The 20,942-nt window shown below is 34.8% G+C and overlaps 2 protein-coding genes across 2 annotated transcripts; both read left to right on the top strand.

Annotated features, from left to right (window-relative positions):
* Positions 1-1,031: 1,031 nt before the first annotated feature.
* On the top strand, positions 1,032-2,845 carry LOC123696339 (mitochondrial import receptor subunit TOM40 homolog 2-like). The gene is made up of 3 exons (XM_045642457.1): positions 1,032-1,809; positions 1,894-2,088; positions 2,518-2,845. The coding sequence occupies exons 1-3, from the start codon at positions 1,084-1,086 to the stop codon at positions 2,740-2,742; spliced, it is 1,146 nt and encodes a 381-aa protein (XP_045498413.1). The 5' UTR covers positions 1,032-1,083; the 3' UTR covers positions 2,743-2,845.
* A 648-nt stretch (positions 2,846-3,493) lies between these two features.
* On the top strand, positions 3,494-19,548 carry LOC123696345 (short stature homeobox protein 2-like). The gene is made up of 5 exons (XM_045642470.1): positions 3,494-3,716; positions 8,600-8,781; positions 13,901-13,958; positions 18,486-18,676; positions 18,929-19,548. Exons 1-5 carry the CDS (start codon positions 3,494-3,496, stop codon positions 19,124-19,126), a joined length of 852 nt encoding a protein of 283 aa, XP_045498426.1. The 3' UTR covers positions 19,127-19,548.
* The last annotated feature ends 1,394 nt before the right edge of the window (positions 19,549-20,942 follow it).

Here is a 20,942-nt window from a genome sequence, read left to right as displayed (position 1 = left end):
GGTATTAAATGAAAGAGCTTATTGAGTAAATCACGAATATATAGCATACTATAATATTTCTTACACTTTCTCTATGATTTTTTAGAAAATTTACGAAAATGCTCCATTTTTGAGTTAACTTTAAACCACTATAGATTGAAAACTCATGAATATATTTTTTAAATTATTATTTTAAATAATTAACAATAGTCCATTGTTTACGATTCAATAGTTCGTACAGTGAAATAGTTGCATGGGGGAGTGGGGGGAGCAGTCAAATATGGCGAGTACATTTTCAAGTTTATGCCAGAAGTAAAGGCCTAATACAAAAATATCGGTGTCAGGGCTTAGAATAATTATCTCTGCAATATGGCAGAACATTCTTGAATCAGCCTCTGTGTGATTAGATTTCAAATCGGTAACTTCGGTGAGAGTTGCGCCTTGCAATTTAAAACATTTTGTGGGGTCATCAAATCCACCACATACATATAGCTCACTTATTACAAACTATTGAATCGTAAACAATGAGCTATTGTTAATTATTTAAAATAATAATTTAAAAAATATATTCATGAGTTTTCAATCTATAGTGGTTTAAAGTTAACTCAAAAATGGAGCATTTTCGTAAATTTTCTAAAAAATCTTAGAGAAAGTGTAAGAAATGTTATAGTATGCTATATATTCGTGATCTACTCAATAAGCTCTTTCATTTGATACCCCATTTACGGCATGTTTTGGAAATTTTTATTTTTTTCTTTGAATGCCATATTTAATTACCGGGGTGGGGGGAGGGGGACCACAAAACTGGTTGGCAACATCTGTCTATAGGATGTCTGGGATCTATACAATATATATCAGAAGTCAGATTTAGGTCCGCTATTTTTGCAAACGAACATCTCCTTGGAGCCTGCTCTAAAACCCAACAACGAATATTTTGATCAATTCTTATATCGATCTACTACCTAATATATCGTTTCTCTGTAGTCTGTTGCCAAATGCATTGCATTACAAAAAAATATTTTTAAAAAACTTCCAAAATTTGTCACCATTTGTCATAAGCCTTTTTATATTGATAGTAAATATATTTTTTCACTTTATAATAAAATGACTATAGATGAATCATATTATAATCATAATTTTAAACCGTCTCTATATAATTTATTAAGATTCGTTTCTTTTGAAACGATATATGCAAAGTCGAAGCCTTGCTCCCAGACAAACTCTCCTCGAAAAGACCCAACTCCTGATAAATATGCTGGTGGCGACGCATCATCTCCAAGAAAATGTGAGTGTACCGTTCGGGACAGTTCTAAAACCACTACAGGAGATCGTGGTAAGACCGGAGCAGGAGTAACAGGTTCCAGAACCGGTCGAGTTTGTTCTGGACACAAAGAGCCAGGGGAGCTCCCCGCAGGAGCTGTAAATCCTGGATTATTGAGGCATATCCATAATGCAGCGCGATATCGTCTCCCTCAATGTTTTGAAGGCGCATGTGTCTCAGTAAAACAAGGCGCAAGTAATAATTGGGTTTTGGGTCATACTTTATCGTTTAGTTCTGTATCGCCTGGTGGATATAAACTGCTTTTATCATATGTGGATAAAAATAAACCTATAGGACTGCCATATTTTATAATGGAAGCAGCACCTGGCGGGCAAATGAGCTGTGAAATGCGTGTAGGACCGACACAAGGCACAAGGGCCACCGTCGTAGCTCAGATTGGTGATGGGGAGTTCTATAGCTTTGAGAGCATATTTGATGCCTATTTCAACAGTTTCACAGCGTCAATAATAGCTGTTAATCGAGAATTTATAGCACTGCATTATTTACAGGTAATATTTGTTGATTTTTAAATTATTTAGCTTTGGTAGATAATATCGTATTGACTTGGGATTGATTTAACGTAATTATTATAGGCGGTGACGGAGCAGTTATCTTTAGGAGCTGAAATAGTAGCGAGGGGTTATGGAGCAGAGTTAAGTTCAGCGTCCGGCGCAGGGCGATGGGCGAATGAAGATCATTCTATCAGTGCTACACTTGGCAACCGTGGATTAGATTTATGTTACGCGAGAGCTTTGAAACCATTTTTAACGGTTGCTGCTATGCTTGAGGTATGAAATAATCATCAATATCAACATTCAATCTCTAACACTAGAATACCTAGTCAAATTAATATTTACCACCCCTTCGGAAAACAGTTTCTATAGAGAAAATCCGTATTCATCAGCAGCATAAAACAAAAAAAAATATACCAGCTGAATTGATAATCTCCTTTTATTTGAAGTCGGATAATAAACAATAAGTTATACTAGCGACTATTTGTACCTACCCTTTTTATTTCGTTAGGTTTTAAGTCATAAATTGTAATATCGCTTATACTTGTATACGTAGTATATTATTATTAGTCTGTGCTTATACATACATATACATATTACCTACGTGGCATTTTTTATCGCAAGAATGGTTTATATGAAAAATCCCAGTCCAATTAGGTGTTGAATATTGATTAGTGATTATGCTGCAGTTATCTTAAATTTCAGGTAGGTTTTTCCATACGGCGGGCTGTAGCTACCCTGGCTTACGAATGGCATACCGACGACTGGACCATGCGAGGGTCCGCAGACTCCGACGGGTTAGTCGGAGCGACTTTACAGCGATCGTTGGGCGGTAAACGGGCCCAGTTGGCTTGCGCTATTTCTGCGCTTTTAAACCATCCTAACGATAAATTCAGACTGGGATTTGGAGTTACTGCCGCGATTATATAGAGGTTTACCTACTTAGATGATATTGAAGCATTTATAAGTATTTTGGACTTGAGTTATAACGAAAATAAACTGGTATCGTGACTGTAGCTTATTTTGTACAGGAATTTACATAGGTAGTGTTTTGCTATTTGATAAATAAATAATTATACTTATCGATACTTCTATAGTTTTATTTATACCCATATACTTACACGTTTAATTTTTAATTAAGCTTATCTGAGATAATAATTACTACTGATCTAAACGCTTATGTTAGTAATAACTCTACAAGCAGTAGTTTGTAGTATTAAATTTAATTTTTACTTACCAAATTATATTGGAGATTTTATTTATTCACTGTACACACCTTCACGAATACATTCGTTCGATTATTTTAATCGACACTTTTTTGCATACTTTATGAGCTTTCAACGTACACCTTACAAGGGACCATTTTAAAAATTCATTATCATTGTAATGATGATAATGTAGGCGTGTATGATTCGCCGGCGGCTACTTTAGTGTTCCTTCCGTGCCGGCTGCTGCTGAGGGCGCCTGCGCGATCGCAGGGCGGAGTTTGTCGCCCGCCCTCATTACGAAAACAAACAGCTTCCTATGCTAAGCTTTCGATAATAGGGTTGATATTTTAGTGCACTAGCGGAATTATGGTGATGTAGGCGTTATCCCGCCTCTGCTGCAGTGTGATCTTTAGACCGTGTCGAGACATGGCCGCGCGCGACTACGTGTGCCTGAGGCACTAGGCATTACAGTAATGGTTATGGAGCGGCTGGCGGACTTCGTCAGCAAGTCTTTGGAAGGCGGTGAAGCGCCAGCTCCTCCACAGGAGGTGGATTCTGAAGACCCCGATGAGGAGGTGGATATCACAGCGTTGGAGGACAAGTCGCCGCCGGCTAAAAGACATCGCAATTGGCTAGTCTCACCTCTGCCTGTTCAGCACTATAAACGAGAAGACGACGATGATGATCATAAACATGGTAAGTAAAGTGACATTCATGTTTTATTCTAAGAGATTTTACTGGCAATCTGTGTTGCCCAAAGATATAATTTAAACTTAATTGCCTGGAGATATAATCTCCATTTTATAAAGATTTATGTTTGTTTTAACCTAAATAAGATAATCTCATGAAATTTTTGTACCTGTTGTCACCGAACTTTGGTGTACAAAGTTTGAATTAAATCTGTTCGTGTATAGTGAGCCTAAATCGAGTCTAAAGGAGCCTGTTACCGTATACAAATATACAGATGATGCTAATAAAAGACTAAAAGGTCGTTAATAAGCAATTTTGATTCAAAGATTCAAATTAAGTTTAATATAATAGTACAGTGAAACTTGGTTAAGTGGGACCTGGATAAGTGAGAAACCTCCATAACTGGAACTCATGCTAAGGTCCCAACACTTTGGCACTGAATTACCTCTATTAGTGAGACGAGGTAAACCTCTATATCTGGGATTTGTTCTTTCGATTTATCATCATAGTTACCTCTATAACTGAGACAGCGAGTAAATTTTATATGCATAAACCTCTGTAACTGAGATAACATTGTTTGTTTACTCATTCTTATTCTACCCACAAATTCCACCCGTAATTCCAAGTACGTAAGTACAAATTTTGAGCTTCAATTACCTTCAGTTTTAGTTTCGCTTTACTATCATACAGATGTTTTTTTTAATGATCGCACCTGTATAACTGAAATAACCTGTATTCTCACCTCTATTAATGGAACCCTCTGTAAATGAGACAGATATTTATTTATACCTGTATATCTGGGACACTGGGTAAGTGGAATACCTCTATAAGTTAAACGACATTGCAGGTCCCTTGATGTCTCACTTAACCAGGTTTCACTGTACTTAGTATTAGTATAGTTATTATATAGTAATGATATTATATTCTATTATTCGATTGCTGTTTGTTAACACTGGGTCATTCTGATACCTACCTACTGCAGTATTGTTTCTTCTATTGGGTATACTCAAAAAAAAAAATCAAGGGGTCTACTATAATATTATGTTCCCTCAATTCAATAACATGAGATTATCCTACGTTACGACGCGAAGGTATTACTCAGTTAGTTTACAATTTTGTATCCCTTCAGGGAATACCTACCTACCTACGATGCGATCATGATCAAATAATTATGATGAGTTGTGAAATTGGTGGCTGCAGAAAAAAATAGCCCTATTTTGTAAACCATGGTTACAGGTGTCACAATATGTAATTATTACACCGCAGGCACAGAATACATAATAGTAGCTAAACGCTACAGAACGGACACTCTCCGCCTCCCGCCAAAATTAAACACTTACCTCACCCCGCACGATCAGCCTGAAAATGGTCCGTATTTTTCTGCAAGGACGATACGCAACGAAGATTGACAACATTAATCAAATTGACTTAAAGTAATTTTATTATTTTGGATTTGTGATTATCGTTTTTCGTAGAAAATGGTTAGATATTGTGCTGTTTACGGATTTATTTCATCAGAAAAACGCGAATTTTTTTTTTACGCTAGTCACAAATGTGCCAACCATAAAGCGTTAACACACACATTTGCAGTCTCTACAGTGTGACTGTCAAAACGATAATTTTGTATGGAGTGTCCGGGGTGTGCCGCAGGATTACTTCGTCTATAGTTTTTTGAAATTATATATATATATATATATATATTAAAATATTAATATCTAATTATATATATATATATATATATATATATATTAAAATATTAATATCTAATTAAAATATATATTAAAATATTAATATATAATTAATATATAATTAGGAGAATATAATATATCGACTAGGTTGCCAGTCAAAATTTGGCCGCAAATAATTAAGAACAATGTTATGCATTTTAAAATATTTAACATTGTTCTCAAATTATAAACTGCTGTTTTTTCTAATGAGTAGGTAATATAATATAATTACGAATTCAAACGTTAGTTGCGTACGTGCGAGTCGGACTCACGACATAAGGGATTCCGTACGTATTCCGTTGTTATAATATTTAATTTAATTATTTATTTTCAAAGTGAACATATTTCTAAAGAATCTGTAAGTATTTCAACCCTTTCCAAGAATGTTTAAGTTATCAATATCGAGCAAAAAATTACGTTTGTTGAATGGAAGACCCCTAAAATATTGTTTTTTTTTGTGTTATAATGTTTTATTTGTTATTATAGCGGCAGTAGAAATACATATCCTCTATAATTTTCAAATTTCAAATCATCACGGTTCGTGAGATCCAGCATGGTGACAGCCGCGCAGACAGACATACAGGCAACCCGTTTTTACCCTTTTCTTAAGGAACCCTATAAATGTCAACTATATAATAACAATCTACCATAGTGCCTCCTTTTCCCAACGAACCTCAAATAGGACGTTAAATGTAAACTTGATAAAAACCAAATACACATCATCAAATTCATATTATTAATACCCAAAAGTGTAATAAATATGAAAGCATCTATTAAAAATATTAGTTTACTAATTATTTAATATAAGTATTAAAAAAGGATAATATAATATAATATAAGTAATAAAGTTATTACTTACTTATCTTTTAAGCGGACTCATGTTGATGGAATTTCACTTATTTCGATGATATTTTAATTAGTTTGAAATAAAAATTGCGTCTGGCACCTAGTTAACAACGAAAAAAACGTCTTGCAATCAAAAATGTATGTCTGATATCTAAAGGCAAAAAATTAAAAATGACTTTAAATTAAGGATATTTTCCTGTGCAGATAAGATGCGCACCAATAAACGCAACCACTGCGGCCAGCCAGACAGTCCGGACTATAACCGAAATAACAAGAGGAACAGCATATCAAAGAACCAACTATACTAAAATTCTCTCTTGTCAACGTTGATACGACCTCCTATTTACAATTAGTTCTACTTCTTTTTTTTAAAGTAGCCGCTTCTGCTAGTTCCGCCGGGATAACTAGTATGTAGTATAATACAAACAAACAGAAAATTATTTTCGCACTATAATAAAAGTGTAAATAAAACAACAAATGCAAAACAGTGTAAATTATATTCAAATCTCATACATTTCACTGACCAATTCAATACGACAAAGGAATAAATTGATTAAAAATGCAAAAACCATAAACGATGACTTGAAGCGAGCGCAGTGACAAAACTGCAAGTCGATATCCCTAAAGACCCGATGAATAAATCACTGACAACTTGAGTATTTGTTCGACAATTAATCACTGTTCTCGAGTCTTAGACGTTTAAGAAGTTGCCCCGGGGACGAAAGGGGAGAACGGGTGTGGCCCGCAGCGCCGCCCACACTTGGATAATCCCTCCATTTACATAATTGCCGTATAAAAAGGAGAGCTTCCCAATTTGCTAAATTGCTTCAAACGACACCGTTAAACGTATCGCCCGTTCGTCTGGGGATATTCCGACGGCCGCGTGGACCCGATTAGCGCTTTGATTTTCTTCGCAACTATCCATTCGATTAGGATTAAGATGATCACTTTAATTCTAAGCGAATACCATTTAAAGAACACTTAGTTCAGTTGCACGCTTTGGTAAAGAGTGTGATAGCACGTATACAATTGATCTGGGGGCACGGTAGTGCCCCCGCCAAGACGAGCCAAGCGAACAAGCGACGGGCACTACCTACCTTTTCTCGAAGCGCTTCGACGTTTTTTTGAACCCTCATAACTTGGGTTTGGATTATGCTAGATCAACAAAATTTTCGGGATATATTGTCAATAGCGGACTTATTGAACTTAATAAGTTTTAATGACATTAGCTTTTATACTTCAGATTTTATTTATATCTAAAAAACGCTAATTTCGTCACTGACTCACTGATGATCATCAAAATTCTTATGGTATTTCCTAATGTCCTAGAAAGCTGAAATTTTGTATGTAAGCTAGTATTAGCACACAAACAACAAAAAAATTATAAAACTTGTAACTTTCCTCCCCCATCCCCTTAAACTAGGGGATGGGAGATTGTATGAGACCTGTAATTTTAAATTAAATTTTGATGACGCTAGAGGTCTAATCTAATAATCTAAAACTTGGTTCCCCTAGATATATATATATATATGTTTGTTAAAAAAAAAATTAAAAGTTTAATCGACATATAAAATTTTGTTACAAACAACTTACAAAAATAAATGAAATCCCACCAAAAACATTTTCATGTAAAATGTTGCCAAGACGAGCCCATATGACTCGCACTGTCAAAAAGTTATCAGATCTCATGTAGAGCCAAGCTTCTAACACTACACGCCCTAACTCTACAAGGCCTAACTTCACAAACTCTACACCTTAGTCAAAATATGTGGCTTGGCCGTTCGTTACTACAAGAACTATTGTATAACACAAAAGTTATGATAAGTGAATTAATTTTTCACCTTACGCCGATGTGAATGTAGCGAAATGGCCAAGCCACATATTTTGACTAAGGTGTAGAGTTTGTGAAGTGAGGCCTTGTAGAGTTAGGGCGTGTAGTGTTAGAAGCTTGGCTCTACATGAGATCTGATAACTTTTTGACAGTGCGAGTCATATGGGCTCGTCTTGGCAACATTTTACATGAAAATGTTTTTGGTGGGATAATATTATTTCATACTGTAAGAAAGAGCTTGACAAAATGGAACCGTATTGCGAACCAGCATCCACCCGCCATCATTTACTCAGTATCAACTCAGTATTCTACTTTTACAATCGGACACATGTTTTAATAACTAATGTAATAATGTTGCTGCAAATCTGTTTACGTGGTTTAACTAATTTTGCCTATTATATTACTAAAATACTAATATCGATTGAGATAACATCAAATATTCCTTTGAACGATTCCTTTTGACAACATCTCATTTTTGCAAGCAGATATTACGGAAAAATCAAACTGTGTTGGCGGTGGCGGTGGTAAGCAGCGACGTTCCCGCACTAACTTCACACTGGAACAGCTGGGAGAGCTGGAGAGACTGTTCGATGAGACGCATTATCCTGATGCTTTTATGAGAGAAGAACTTAGTCAGAGGCTTGGGCTTAGCGAAGCTCGAGTTCAGGTTAGTTGAAGTTTGATAAATCCTTTATAGGTGTGCCAAAAGTTATACAATTTTATATTATCTATAATTTAAAATAATTTGAATGGTCTTAGTATTATTTCATTTACTCGTGAATTGAAAAATGATTTACATACATCGGTTATATTTTACGATCTACTTATTGAAAGTATTAATAGTTTCTGAAATTTTATACGCCTACGAGCTTGTGGTCTGTGCCTACGAGCTACGCCGTGTAGAGCACGAGTCGCGGATGGAATGCGCTACAGTCATTACATCAATTAGATTTTTGCGAAATCAAAAATATGTATATTGTATAATGTATATGTCCTAATCGCTCAGTTAATTTTTTGGTTGTTAAATAACTACCGTGTGAATTGTGATAAATTTTCAAAACTTCGTTAATAATGTCTTACGTATCTTAAAATATTTAATATTAATAATTTAAATATTAATATATTCTTCTCTAATGCAAATTCTACTGTAATTAAACACATTCATAACAATAACATTCAACATAATCGTATACGCACCAACTACATACGATATTCATTAACACGAGTTACCCTTACTTCTCGTTCTCATTACTAATGCACGTAATTAGCTGCTACCGTCCAACAAGTGCTACTTTATAGGCAATATATCGCGATTAGTGCTCGATCGGCGTTAAGTGATGTTAGTAGAGGACATTATAGATAAAAGCCTTGACCCTTACCACTACGTCTTCACTAGTGTCAAGTCACACGTTCCAGTAATTGATAAGTATGGGGATTGACTTTTTGGTTCATTCTTTTAATGACCATTATTCAATTAGATTTTGTTAGTACATTTATGTTCAACGTTTATACGTTCTTCGCTTATCAATTACTATAGCTGACCCCACGGAAAATCGACATTTTTTTTAGTGTATTGAATCCCATATCCTTATCGATTATAATACAGTTTTCATTTATTAAACAATTACAGGAGAAATTATTGACATTATAATTTTGTTACTGATATAATGCCTTCTCTATTTCCAAATACACATATATATATAACTCTCTTTTATTCGATTGCTAAAATAAAACTAACTAATTAGTACAGGGTGGCTCTGAAATACGTTGACAACTTATTTTATGATTTATTTTATTTTTATTTTACACAGTATAACGGTGACTACTAAATAATAAAAAAAAGTATTATTTTAATGTAAATATCTATTTATTTTCAAAATAACCACCTTTAGCTTTAATACAAAGGCTTATACGTTTTCTGAAGTTTTCGACGATTTTCCGTAACTCCTCTTCAGATATTTTGTCCCACTCACAAGTAAGTGTTGCCTTCATCGCGTCTACACTTCTGTGTGAAGTTGCACAGGCCCTCGCCTCTAGAATTGATCATACGCTGGAATCCATTTGATTAAGATCTGTTGTAAATGGAGGCCATTCCTTGGAACTTATGAACTCTGGGAAATGGTCCATATATCACTACTGCACATTTGAGGCCCTGTGAGATGAAGCAGAGTCCTGTTGAAAAGTCCACGGTTAGTCACCGAAGTGCTGCTGGCTCCAAGGAAGAACTACACTCTACAAAATATCGCGTCGGTATATTTCTTGATTCACTTTCACACCTTTTTTTACGAAAACGAGAGGAGTTGTCCTGTTGAGCAAATGCCACGCCAAACCATGACTGAATCCGGTTTTTGCCGAAGGGGGATAATTGCTGTGGCTCCACGGCGACTAGAAGAGTAAACTCCATCATTTTGGCGGTTATGAGACTGCTCAATTTGAAAAAAATTCCATCTGTGAAAAAAATGTTTTTCCACGCTTCACCATCGGAGCGCGCTTTCAGTAAGCGACATCTTTCAAGGCGTATTTTTTTATCTTTATCATCCAACCGCTGTGCTTTTCGCAGCTTGTATGCTGTTAACTTGAGCTCATTTTTAACAACTCGTTGTAACGTTGAATCATGAATGACTTACAACTAAGTCTCGAGTCATTTTTCTTACCTTGGCTTGTGAATTGCGGGTCAATCTTTGTTTGACGATATGTCGAAGCCTAGGCGTCCTCACAGTTATTTTTCTGCCTCTTCCCAGACGGTCACCAAGATGGCCAAGCTCATCGAAGCGTTTAAAAGCAGAAGAAAATAACTGCCGACTGATACCGAGAAGTCGCACTACCTCGCACTGCCGCTTACCAGCCTCATATAAGGATATTATTTCACCTCGTTGAGCAGACATAGTAAAAAATGACTAATTTTAAATTTATTCTCTTCACAAATAACATTAAGTTGGCGCCAAAACATGTGAAAATAATAATTAAAAAACAAAAGCAACGCAGCATGTCCCATTTATGAAATTGATTATTTTGAAATTTGTCAACGTAATTTAGAACCACCCTGTAATTACTAATAGACTACGAAATACTAGAGATATTACTAACTATATAATTCATTTATTTATACTGTATAAATCAACAATAATATGATTAGAAAAAAAGCAAAAAGTAATTGCAAAGTCTAATATCATTAATCCACATTGCACTTCAGAAGATAGAGTCCAATATGTTTGTATATTTAGTGTTGTGTAATCAATGCTAATGAATTTGACCCTAGTTAGCGCGTGTTTATTTATCTTATCAATTAATATAATAATTATATCGCATTAGAATTATTTCCATCATAAAATATTAGATTTAAAACTAAAAGCCATTTTAGTATGTTTTAGTAAAGAACACAGCTTTCTCACAGGAATTTAATGTCATGCAATTGCAAATAGGTTAATCGAGATTTAAATTAATAAATATTTCATACTAGCTATGCCCGCGACTTCGTCCGCGTGGAATAGTGACTGCATAGTAGTTACTACTTAACACACAATTATTGAGTAAACACGTCTTGAAACACGTACTACCATAAACAACTAAATTATAAGTACTTACAGATATTTTACAGTTAAAAAATAAAATAAATAATAACACAAAATAACTGTTAGTAAAATTTATTACTAAACTGAGCTAAAAAACTTAGGTACAAAAGAGTTCAAAATTTCCAGGGTATGGCTATCCTCCCGCTCCCATATCCTTCTACTTTCACAGACTTTCAACTTTTCCCTTTCACCCCTAGTACCTAAATGGCAGAACCGATTTTGATGTAAACCATGTCTAATTGTACCTAATACCATCCATCCATCTAATTGTACCGTCATATCCTTTCGTTTGGTACTCCATTTGGATTATTTATCCCCACTATATAACCCCTAAGGTGCCCTATATGTAATAAACAGATGAACCGATTTTGATAAAACATGACTAATTGTAATTCAGACGTCAATTGATATGCCGCTTGAGTATATTATTTGACCACATTCGATTATTCATTCCCACTTTTACCGCTATAATCCAATAAATGGATGAACCAATTTTGATAAAATATGTCTTATTGTACTTTACACGTCATGTCTTTCATTAAATACGTCACTTGAGTATATTTGATAAAATTCATTTATTTATTCCTACTTTTACCCCTATATAAAATAAATGGATGAACCGATTTTGATAAAATTTGAGTAATTGTTTCTGACAGGTCGTCTATTTCCATTTGATATATCACTTGGGTATAACTGACAACATTCCTTTTTTCCATTCCCACATTTACCCCTATATATAATTAATGGATGAACCGATTTTGATACACTATATCTAAGAACAACTAATGTAACAAAAAAAAAAACACATCTAATTCGTTTTACCCGTTAGCGAGCTACGGTTGTACAGACGGACACGCAAACACACATAGCGGACGTAACACCCCTCTTTTTGCGTTGGGGGTTAAAAATATAATACCTACGACATAATTTAAAAGACATTTTATGTAGAAAATTTACCTAGAAGTAACCATAATGCTATTTGTGCAGGTTTTAGACTTATGAGCAAAAATCTAAATAAAGGTCCTTTGATCTACCCCCCCAAGACCCCCCCTAACCCCCCCCCCACGGTACTTTCGATATGATCATCTGGACATGTCAAGGAATAACTTTAGCGTATAATTTACGTAATAAAGTCATTCATGTATAGAATGCCTTAGCAAATGTTCGCCGTGAATACTTAAATGGTCATAACTTTTTTATTTATGAACCGATTGACATGAAATAAACACTAAATGTTAAGTAAAGCTTACCACAATATATTAGTGAAAACCGCATCTAAATCGGATAAGCCGTTTCTGAGATTAGCGTACACGAACATACAGACAAACAGACAAACCGACAAACAGACAAAAAAATTTTTAACTACAGTTTTGGGTTCAGAATCGATTTAATAATAACACCTGCTAAGTTTTTTTTTTATATTTTCATTGTACAGACATCACTTTTCTACAATTTTATTATATGTATTGATGATGATGATGATGATTGAGTTGAATTAGATCGTTCCTTTGAAATCAATATTACTTTAGAGTTTAGAGCTACAGTTTTACGTAAAAACTAAGTTGTAGTGCGTTTTAACATCAGTGCGACAGCAATCAATGCAGTCAAAGAATCTATGAACAGTATTTTGTTATGTACTTATGTATCTAGTATTCAATATCACAGTATCCAAAGTCGTCTCTCATCATAATGTATGGATGTCCCCTCACAAGTTGCAATCAGCGCGGCGCGTGCCCTCCACACTAATGCGGTTAGCCTGTTTGTCTGTTTGTCTGCCAGTAGCGCTCCAATCTCAGTTTACTAATTAATGGCATTGGCTGTATTATCTGTATCTATCCCGTGCTGTAACGTAGCCATCGTTACTGAGGGCCGTTTTCACCAATTCCTTGATTGCACTTTGTGTCGTTTTTTGCTCATGTAATTTTATCTGATTAATAAGATAAACAGAACATATTAGGAATTTGTAAATGGGTTTCTTAAGCTATAATTCAATCAACGTATCAAAATAAATAGGTATGGTTTATAAAATATGTAAATAGGTATAATTAACCTTTGCAAATTGTGCTTTTTTAATCAATATAGCTCGATTTGAAAATATTCTGTGTTTGTGGCATATTCACACGCTGCACGCTTGATAATATAATAAAATATTCAACACAAATAACGTTGAATGCAATGCACGTTATTTGTTATGATAATTAAGCTTTGTTTCAGGTGTGGTTTCAAAACCGACGAGCGAAATGCCGCAAGCATGAAAGCCAAATGCATAAAGGTTGGTACAGCATAATATTTCCTATACAATATACATATATAGCAATATTCGTTTTATTGTGGTTCCATAAATGCAAATTTTTTTTTTTTATAATAGAGCGGGTAACGGAGCAGGTGGGTCACCTAGTGAGGTGATCACCACCGCCCATGAGCACTCACTAAGTTACCTTTGTGAGGCTGTTACCGACTTAAATGATGATTAAATATAATACTTAAATGTTTGGATACTTTCTTATTTAAATGGTTCTATAGATTTTTTTTTTACTCGATCACTCCATAACTACGGAACGAATATAACGCAAATCCAAAGAAAATGTAGGTTATAGGTAAAGCTTAAATCATGGTTAACATATTTTATTCTTGAAATACCGATTGATAAAGTTTTCTTATTAAACTTTGTAACTTCACCACATCTCAAATATATTCAATCTTTATATTTTAATTTTTAAATACCTACTCCTTTTTTAAATAGCTCTTATTGTATTTATTGCAGTGATATTATCACTAGAAGTGTAAATGAATGTGCAATCATAGCACACAAACTTCCCCTGATAAATTCTCGCCATAATATTCATTCACGAGGAAACTTACTTATGTATTCAAAGATACACATTTGAGCTTTATCGTGGTGTAGAGTAGAGAGTAGGACGGACGAGGGAAGATTTTTCATAACTCTGCTCTTTGTAATATCGTACCTAGCTTTTAAAAAATAAATAAAAAGAAGTGTCAGGTTTGCTTATACATTACAATAATAACTTTTACCCGTTCCGTTATTTCACTTTTCACAGATTGCATAAAACATAGTTGTTTTCATGAATCATGTTGGGTAATTGAGCCCTAGATTTACGCAAAGCAATAGAGATGACCGTATTACGTATTCTCCATCAGTCTACATAATTCGATTACAACTCCCGCCGGCGCCGGTACGACTCTAACAGTTTTTTAATTTGACCATAACTCACGAGGATGAATAATTAAAATGGCGGGCCGGGCGGGATGCGCGCGAAACGGCAAAAAACCTCTACGTAAGATAGTATATTTGGAAAATTGCTCAGCGCACTTACCGATTGATAGACTTACAAATTCTCTTAGGAGTTCGTCATAGACATACCTAGTTTTATTTCATTCGTGCAGAGAAATAAAATTTCCGCATTTTCCGTTTTTTTTTTTTTCAATAAATTGATTAACTAAGTATCAACAGATTTTTCAAAGTTATATTGTTCTTGTAAGAATATAGGCATAGAAACTTAAAATAAAGTGACTCGTAATAAATTTGTTCTTATGTAGGAAGCGTGTAACACGTACCTACCTACCAGCTTCCTGCAATATAGGTATTATAAATCACAAAATAAACAAGTATTCTAATTGTTAATTGACAATATTCAGAAATTTTAGAAATATCCACGAAATATCTGTGGAAAATTGGAAATATCTTAGAAATAAATTATTACAATATGAACATACAACTACCATTCATATACCACTCGCCCTGAAATCATGTCTACGATACATGTTATGATTGTTATATCTATTATCAAATTATCTTTTGTTACACGGGTTCGTGGTACACCGCGTCAACGTTAATAATAACGTAACCCAAAGCCAAGTTGACACACACAGCATCCGAGATCCGACACTACACCGTGATTGTGAAAGCATTGAATAACCGCTAAACGGAGCATAAAAGCGGAAAAAAGCTTCTCGCTGGAATCGAATAAAATGATTCCCCACGGGAGCCATTCGGACGCAATCCCGCCGTCCCTTGCTAAATGTCTTATTAACTTATGTGCACCCCGCACCCCGCCGTCCCTCTCTAACACGAGAACAATCATGTAAAGTGAAATGAAACGGTTATTTGTTACGATTTGCCCCTTTGAGGAATCGTTACAAATGATGTTATTGATTGTGATGTTTGTAACGCTTGTGGCGTTATCATTGCAATCGATTCATAAAGATGTGGAACGAATAGAGATTCTTTGTTTTCATAGTTTGTATCGTAGAATTGTTTTTTAGAGCAAACCTAATGTCTTAACTCTTATAGGTAAATAATAATAAAGTGCATAAAACGCTTTAGGATTTTACGAATTATGATTTTCTGTTAAATCATTTTAGGTACCTACCATATTGTATGAGTATCTTATATCTATCTGTAGCTTAGAGTAATACAAACAATACTAAAATAAAGAAAACATCAAAAGCAGTAAATCTTCATAAAATTAAGTATTCATTTTTAACTCCGTATAAATCTCGACCCGCGAAATCTCCATCGCATGAACAATAAACACTGGCCGTGGATTAAAAAAAAATAAAAGGAAACGGAGCCTAATTGTTCCCCTGTTCATAAAATTTTTAAGTTATTCGCGCGTCGTGAGGGTGGCGATGTTTTATTGCGTAGAAACCGCTGTAAAGATGTTCGAAATGCTTTAAAATAGCAGCACCCCCGCAACGGCTTACCTTATAATTCGATTAAATTAAACAACTCAGAGTTAATCAAATAAATGCACGGCGGCCGCAGGGGCGAAGGGCGAGTGGCGAGCACCCGCTCGTATTTATGTTCGCAGTTCTCGAAAGTAATTCGGTGTCAAATATGGAAATAACTCATACGCGCAGGGAGCATCCATTTTGATAATGTCGACGGGCGACCGGAGCCGCGCTGATTTACGGAGCGCGTGAATCCCGCCCAGTGCATGCGTATTCACATTATTTATAAGCTTTTGTAAACACATGTTATATTTGCGCATGATTTTTCAATCATATTAGTTCAATAAAGATACGCTATAAACATGCTGGAAATTGAGAAAGTCGAAAGAAAAAGAAAGTTGAAAAAAATACACATGTTTACAATTGTTATTGTAGGTATTGCGTCTAAATTTGTTATTCGTAGATAGTTCAGGATACATCGCCCATTTTTGCAAGTGACTACTATCAAGCTAATTTTCCGTTTGTAGCTTTATTTTGATGAGACGCCCAATAATTTCGTGTACGAAAGTCTCGATTGTGGTAGCTAACAGAGATAACAAGGATAAAAATTTTTGATTTGATGGTTCTCAAATATTTATTACTAGCTGAATTTTTTTTTTTTGTTCAATCTCAACGTAAATTATTCGAAAAAATATTTGTCCTACAAAATCTATGGTTTGTTCAAAGAGTCCCCCTTTTCAAAGTGTATCGATAACGAGGTCATCATAAATGATTACTAACAAGCTGATTTTTTTTGTTTTCACTTAGTTAATGTTTATATAATTCAACAGACATATTGTCCTACAAATTGCATAATAAATATTTGAGAACCATCAAATCAAAATTTTTTATCCTTGTTATCTCTGTTAGCTACCACAATCGAGAGTTTCGTACACGAAATTATTCGGTGTCTCATCAAAATAAAGCTACAAACGGAAAATCAGCTTGATAGTAGTCACTTGCGAAAATGGGCGATGTATCCTGAACTAAGAATGCAATGATGATATAAAAAGTGAATATATGGAATATTCACTTTTTATATCATTCTACTATAATTTTATATTACTTTATAGAAAATAGGCGCTATTTTCTTAGTTACAGCTGTAAGCATAATTAAGACCGCTACAAGCTACGACTTTCGTAGACCGTAGCCGTAGCCATGAAGGCAAATGAATAATTAATATAAATTAAATTACACAATGAATAAGAAGAGATTATTGGTATGAATTCATATGAACTTAATTTAACGATAACAAAACACTTATTGAAGTATATTGTACAACTTTATAATTTCATGAATAAAGATAGAGCAATCAAGAGCAATTATCTTTATATGATCTTTATAAAATTTGCTTTTAAAATAACACAGTCCAGCTTGGACTGCTCTATAATTATAATATTATGATACAGAAACATTTAATTGGTAAAATACTTTAGAGTAATTAAATAAATGAATCCTTTAGACGCGATCCGAACACCTTAAGTCGAGTAGATCCGCGTTAATTTATTAATTGCCTCTTCACCCGCCGGGAGGGCTATAAACAACGAATCTCACTTAATTTACGAGCAAATTATGCTTTACTTAAATATCAATTTAATTAAGTGGAGTTTGGGAACGATTTGGAATCGCGGCTCGCTGTAGCGTCATTTGTCTCTGTCAATCGATGGGGATCAGTGTAATCTCGTCATCATTGTAGCGTTTTAAAGTTAGTTCAATTACAATTGGATTGGAGATGGAAAAAAATAGCTACGTGTCGAAAATAACTGATCCGACTGATTTAATGGTCCCTTTATAATAATAGTAATTATAATTGTCACTCGACTGCTTTGAAGTATGAAGTTGGATGTTTCATACAATTTTGTTCTGGTATGGTAAGATTTAGTTTGATTTTATGTCATAACATGTTGCAACAATTAACAAATAATTTCCTTTTATCATTGTATATTCCGACAATACTTTTTCTTAACTACATTTAAAGGTTATATTGCCATCATTTGCCTTCGTCGCCCACCTAAATTTTTATTAAAGCCGAGAAAGAAAAGGCATTTAATCCGATATTTCCAACAGGATTGCTAGTAAGTGGTGGTGGCACCCCGCTAGAACCTTGTCGCGTGGCCCCATACGTGTCAGTACCACGGCTGGGCACGGCAGCGAGCGGGCAGCGACCGCCGCCACCCATGCCGCCGCTCGCACCGCACCCGACACCCACGGCATTCGCGCCGTTCGACTCGGCGCTGCTGTCTGCTGCAGCTCATCAGGTATGATAATTTTGGTTACTATGTTTACTAGTAACTTGTGGTAGACCCGGCTAGAGCCTTGTAGGAAAAACAGCCCAGACGTCTCGCGAAACGCAATTTTTTTGTTTACTTTCTACGTACTTAAATTCGTTTCTTAAATTGCTTATTTTCGATTTTATTTGATTTCGATTTACATATTTAGTTATAGCATATAAGATTTTAAAGAGGCACAATGGGTATCTTCAATTTAATGTATGTCTTATTCAATCACAGTACGCGAGTGCAGCGGCAGCAGCGGCTGCAGCACTATGCCCTCCTTACGCGGGACTCGCAGCTTTAGCCGCACGATGTAGGTCCTCTTCCATCGCCGACCTCAGGCTGAAGGCCAGAAGACACGCCGCAGCACTTGCTGCAGCACGCGGACCTTCCCCTACACCGACTACACCTACCAACGTACCCGCTGACACATAGCCCACATCCTAAGGAATTTGGATCAGTTCAATGGTACAATCGTGTCTCAATTCTTCTGTATAGAGCTGAGGAAGATTGCAAAAGATAAAGAAATATTCTAGAAGATGACAGTAACTCTCGTAAATTCATTTTGTGTATCACTTCTTGACTTGTAACTTCTTTTTGAGAAAGAGTAAAGTTTTAATTCTTTGTAGATACCATGGACGATTGACCAAATAAATTAAAATACTTACTTGTAAATGAATAAAAACTGTGATAAGTGTTCGAATGCTGAGTTGGGAAATAGATCTCGTTTGTCTAATATCTCTTAGTATTAATATTGATAATTTTATTATAGCTTATTACTATGTACTAGCAGTGCAATTATTATTTAAATGGTAGATATATCTTGTAAATATAATTATATTATTATCGATATTTCACTATACTTATAAGTGTAATTTTATAATACAATCTTTGTTCATAGTTGCGTTCTTAATAAAATATTAACGTAACCAATAAGTCACTTTTTTATTTCGCCAACTGTAAGTATCTATCAAGCTTATCAAGTATCCTTCTTTTTAAAATGAAGTAAAAAATTATTTAATATATACATTTTTTAATATATACAACATGATTTCTCAGCATGACTGTATCCGATCTTAGCATAATAAAAACAGAAATCAACAATTTACAAGGATCGCTTCCCTGTTTCTGAATAAAATATTTTGTGCAGAGAAATTATTATTACATTTCCAACGTTGATTGATGGCGGTTACCCGCAGTCATGCACACCCTGCGTTTAAATGTTGTTAATGGTCGTCCACTGCGAACATGGAGTATCATTATTTATTTATCATATATAAATAAAAAATCTTCCACAGTAATTATAGAAATTTCAAAAATTAAACGTAAGAATAAAAAATAAATTATAGTTACAAGCTAAAATAGATTACCTAGGTACTACACAGTGCATAATATAAGAATGCACTACACTACACTTTTACAGTTATTACTAGAATTAAAAGTAAAGCTGAAACTTTCAGATTTAGTTTTTGTTATTCCGATGATAAATAAATGTTTGTATTGGCTTTGAATCAATCTTCAATCATTCTTTCATTATAGCGAACTTAGAAATTAAAACGTTTCCTAGTCGCTCATATAAATTATTGCTTTTATTTTCATCTCTTAAAATGTCGTATTTTGGATTTCATTTATACTCTCGCTGTAACAATTCATACTTATGATTACAATAAGACACAAAAAAAACAACAAACATTGCAAATCGTCAGCTAGACAAAAGCGATGAATATACAATGAAGGCTTATCGAAAGCAAATAGGGCAGCCGGCAGTCTGCGAAGGGTTTCAAGGCAGCGCTGAAGCTTGGCGCAAAGCGTGTTTGTATAAGCTGTTAAAAAAGCCCGCCCTCGCAACGGGTGCGCCCAATTAGGGCGACGACACTGCTGATTGGACGTAATCACGTTAGTATCGGGAACAAACAAGTGTGCTTGTTGTCGCGTGCATACGGCGCAGCGTCTTGATATACAAAATATTACGTGTATCGTTGTCACAACACAATGTAATTTTCCTCAGAGTTTTTGTTAAGGCTTTAATGATCGCTATACCCGCATTGCTCCACTCCGGACCGATTGATCATGGCGCGATGATTTATAATTATTTAGCTTTCCACGATAAAGGGAATTTTTAAAAGTGAAATAATTCTTCAAATCGGACCTTTGGTTTTTGAGATTAGCGCGCAAACATACAAACAAATAAGTACTTTAGCTTAATAATATTATAAGTTTTTCACATCCTTTGTCTTTGAAAAACAAAGCA

The sequence above is a fragment of the Colias croceus genome, chromosome 1 (genome assembly GCF_905220415.1).
Source record: "Colias croceus chromosome 1, ilColCroc2.1".
In the NCBI taxonomy this organism is placed as follows: domain Eukaryota; kingdom Metazoa; phylum Arthropoda; class Insecta; order Lepidoptera; family Pieridae; genus Colias; species Colias croceus.
Note: the sequence above shows the minus strand (reverse complement) of the source record. Positions and strands in the feature narration are given on the sequence as shown.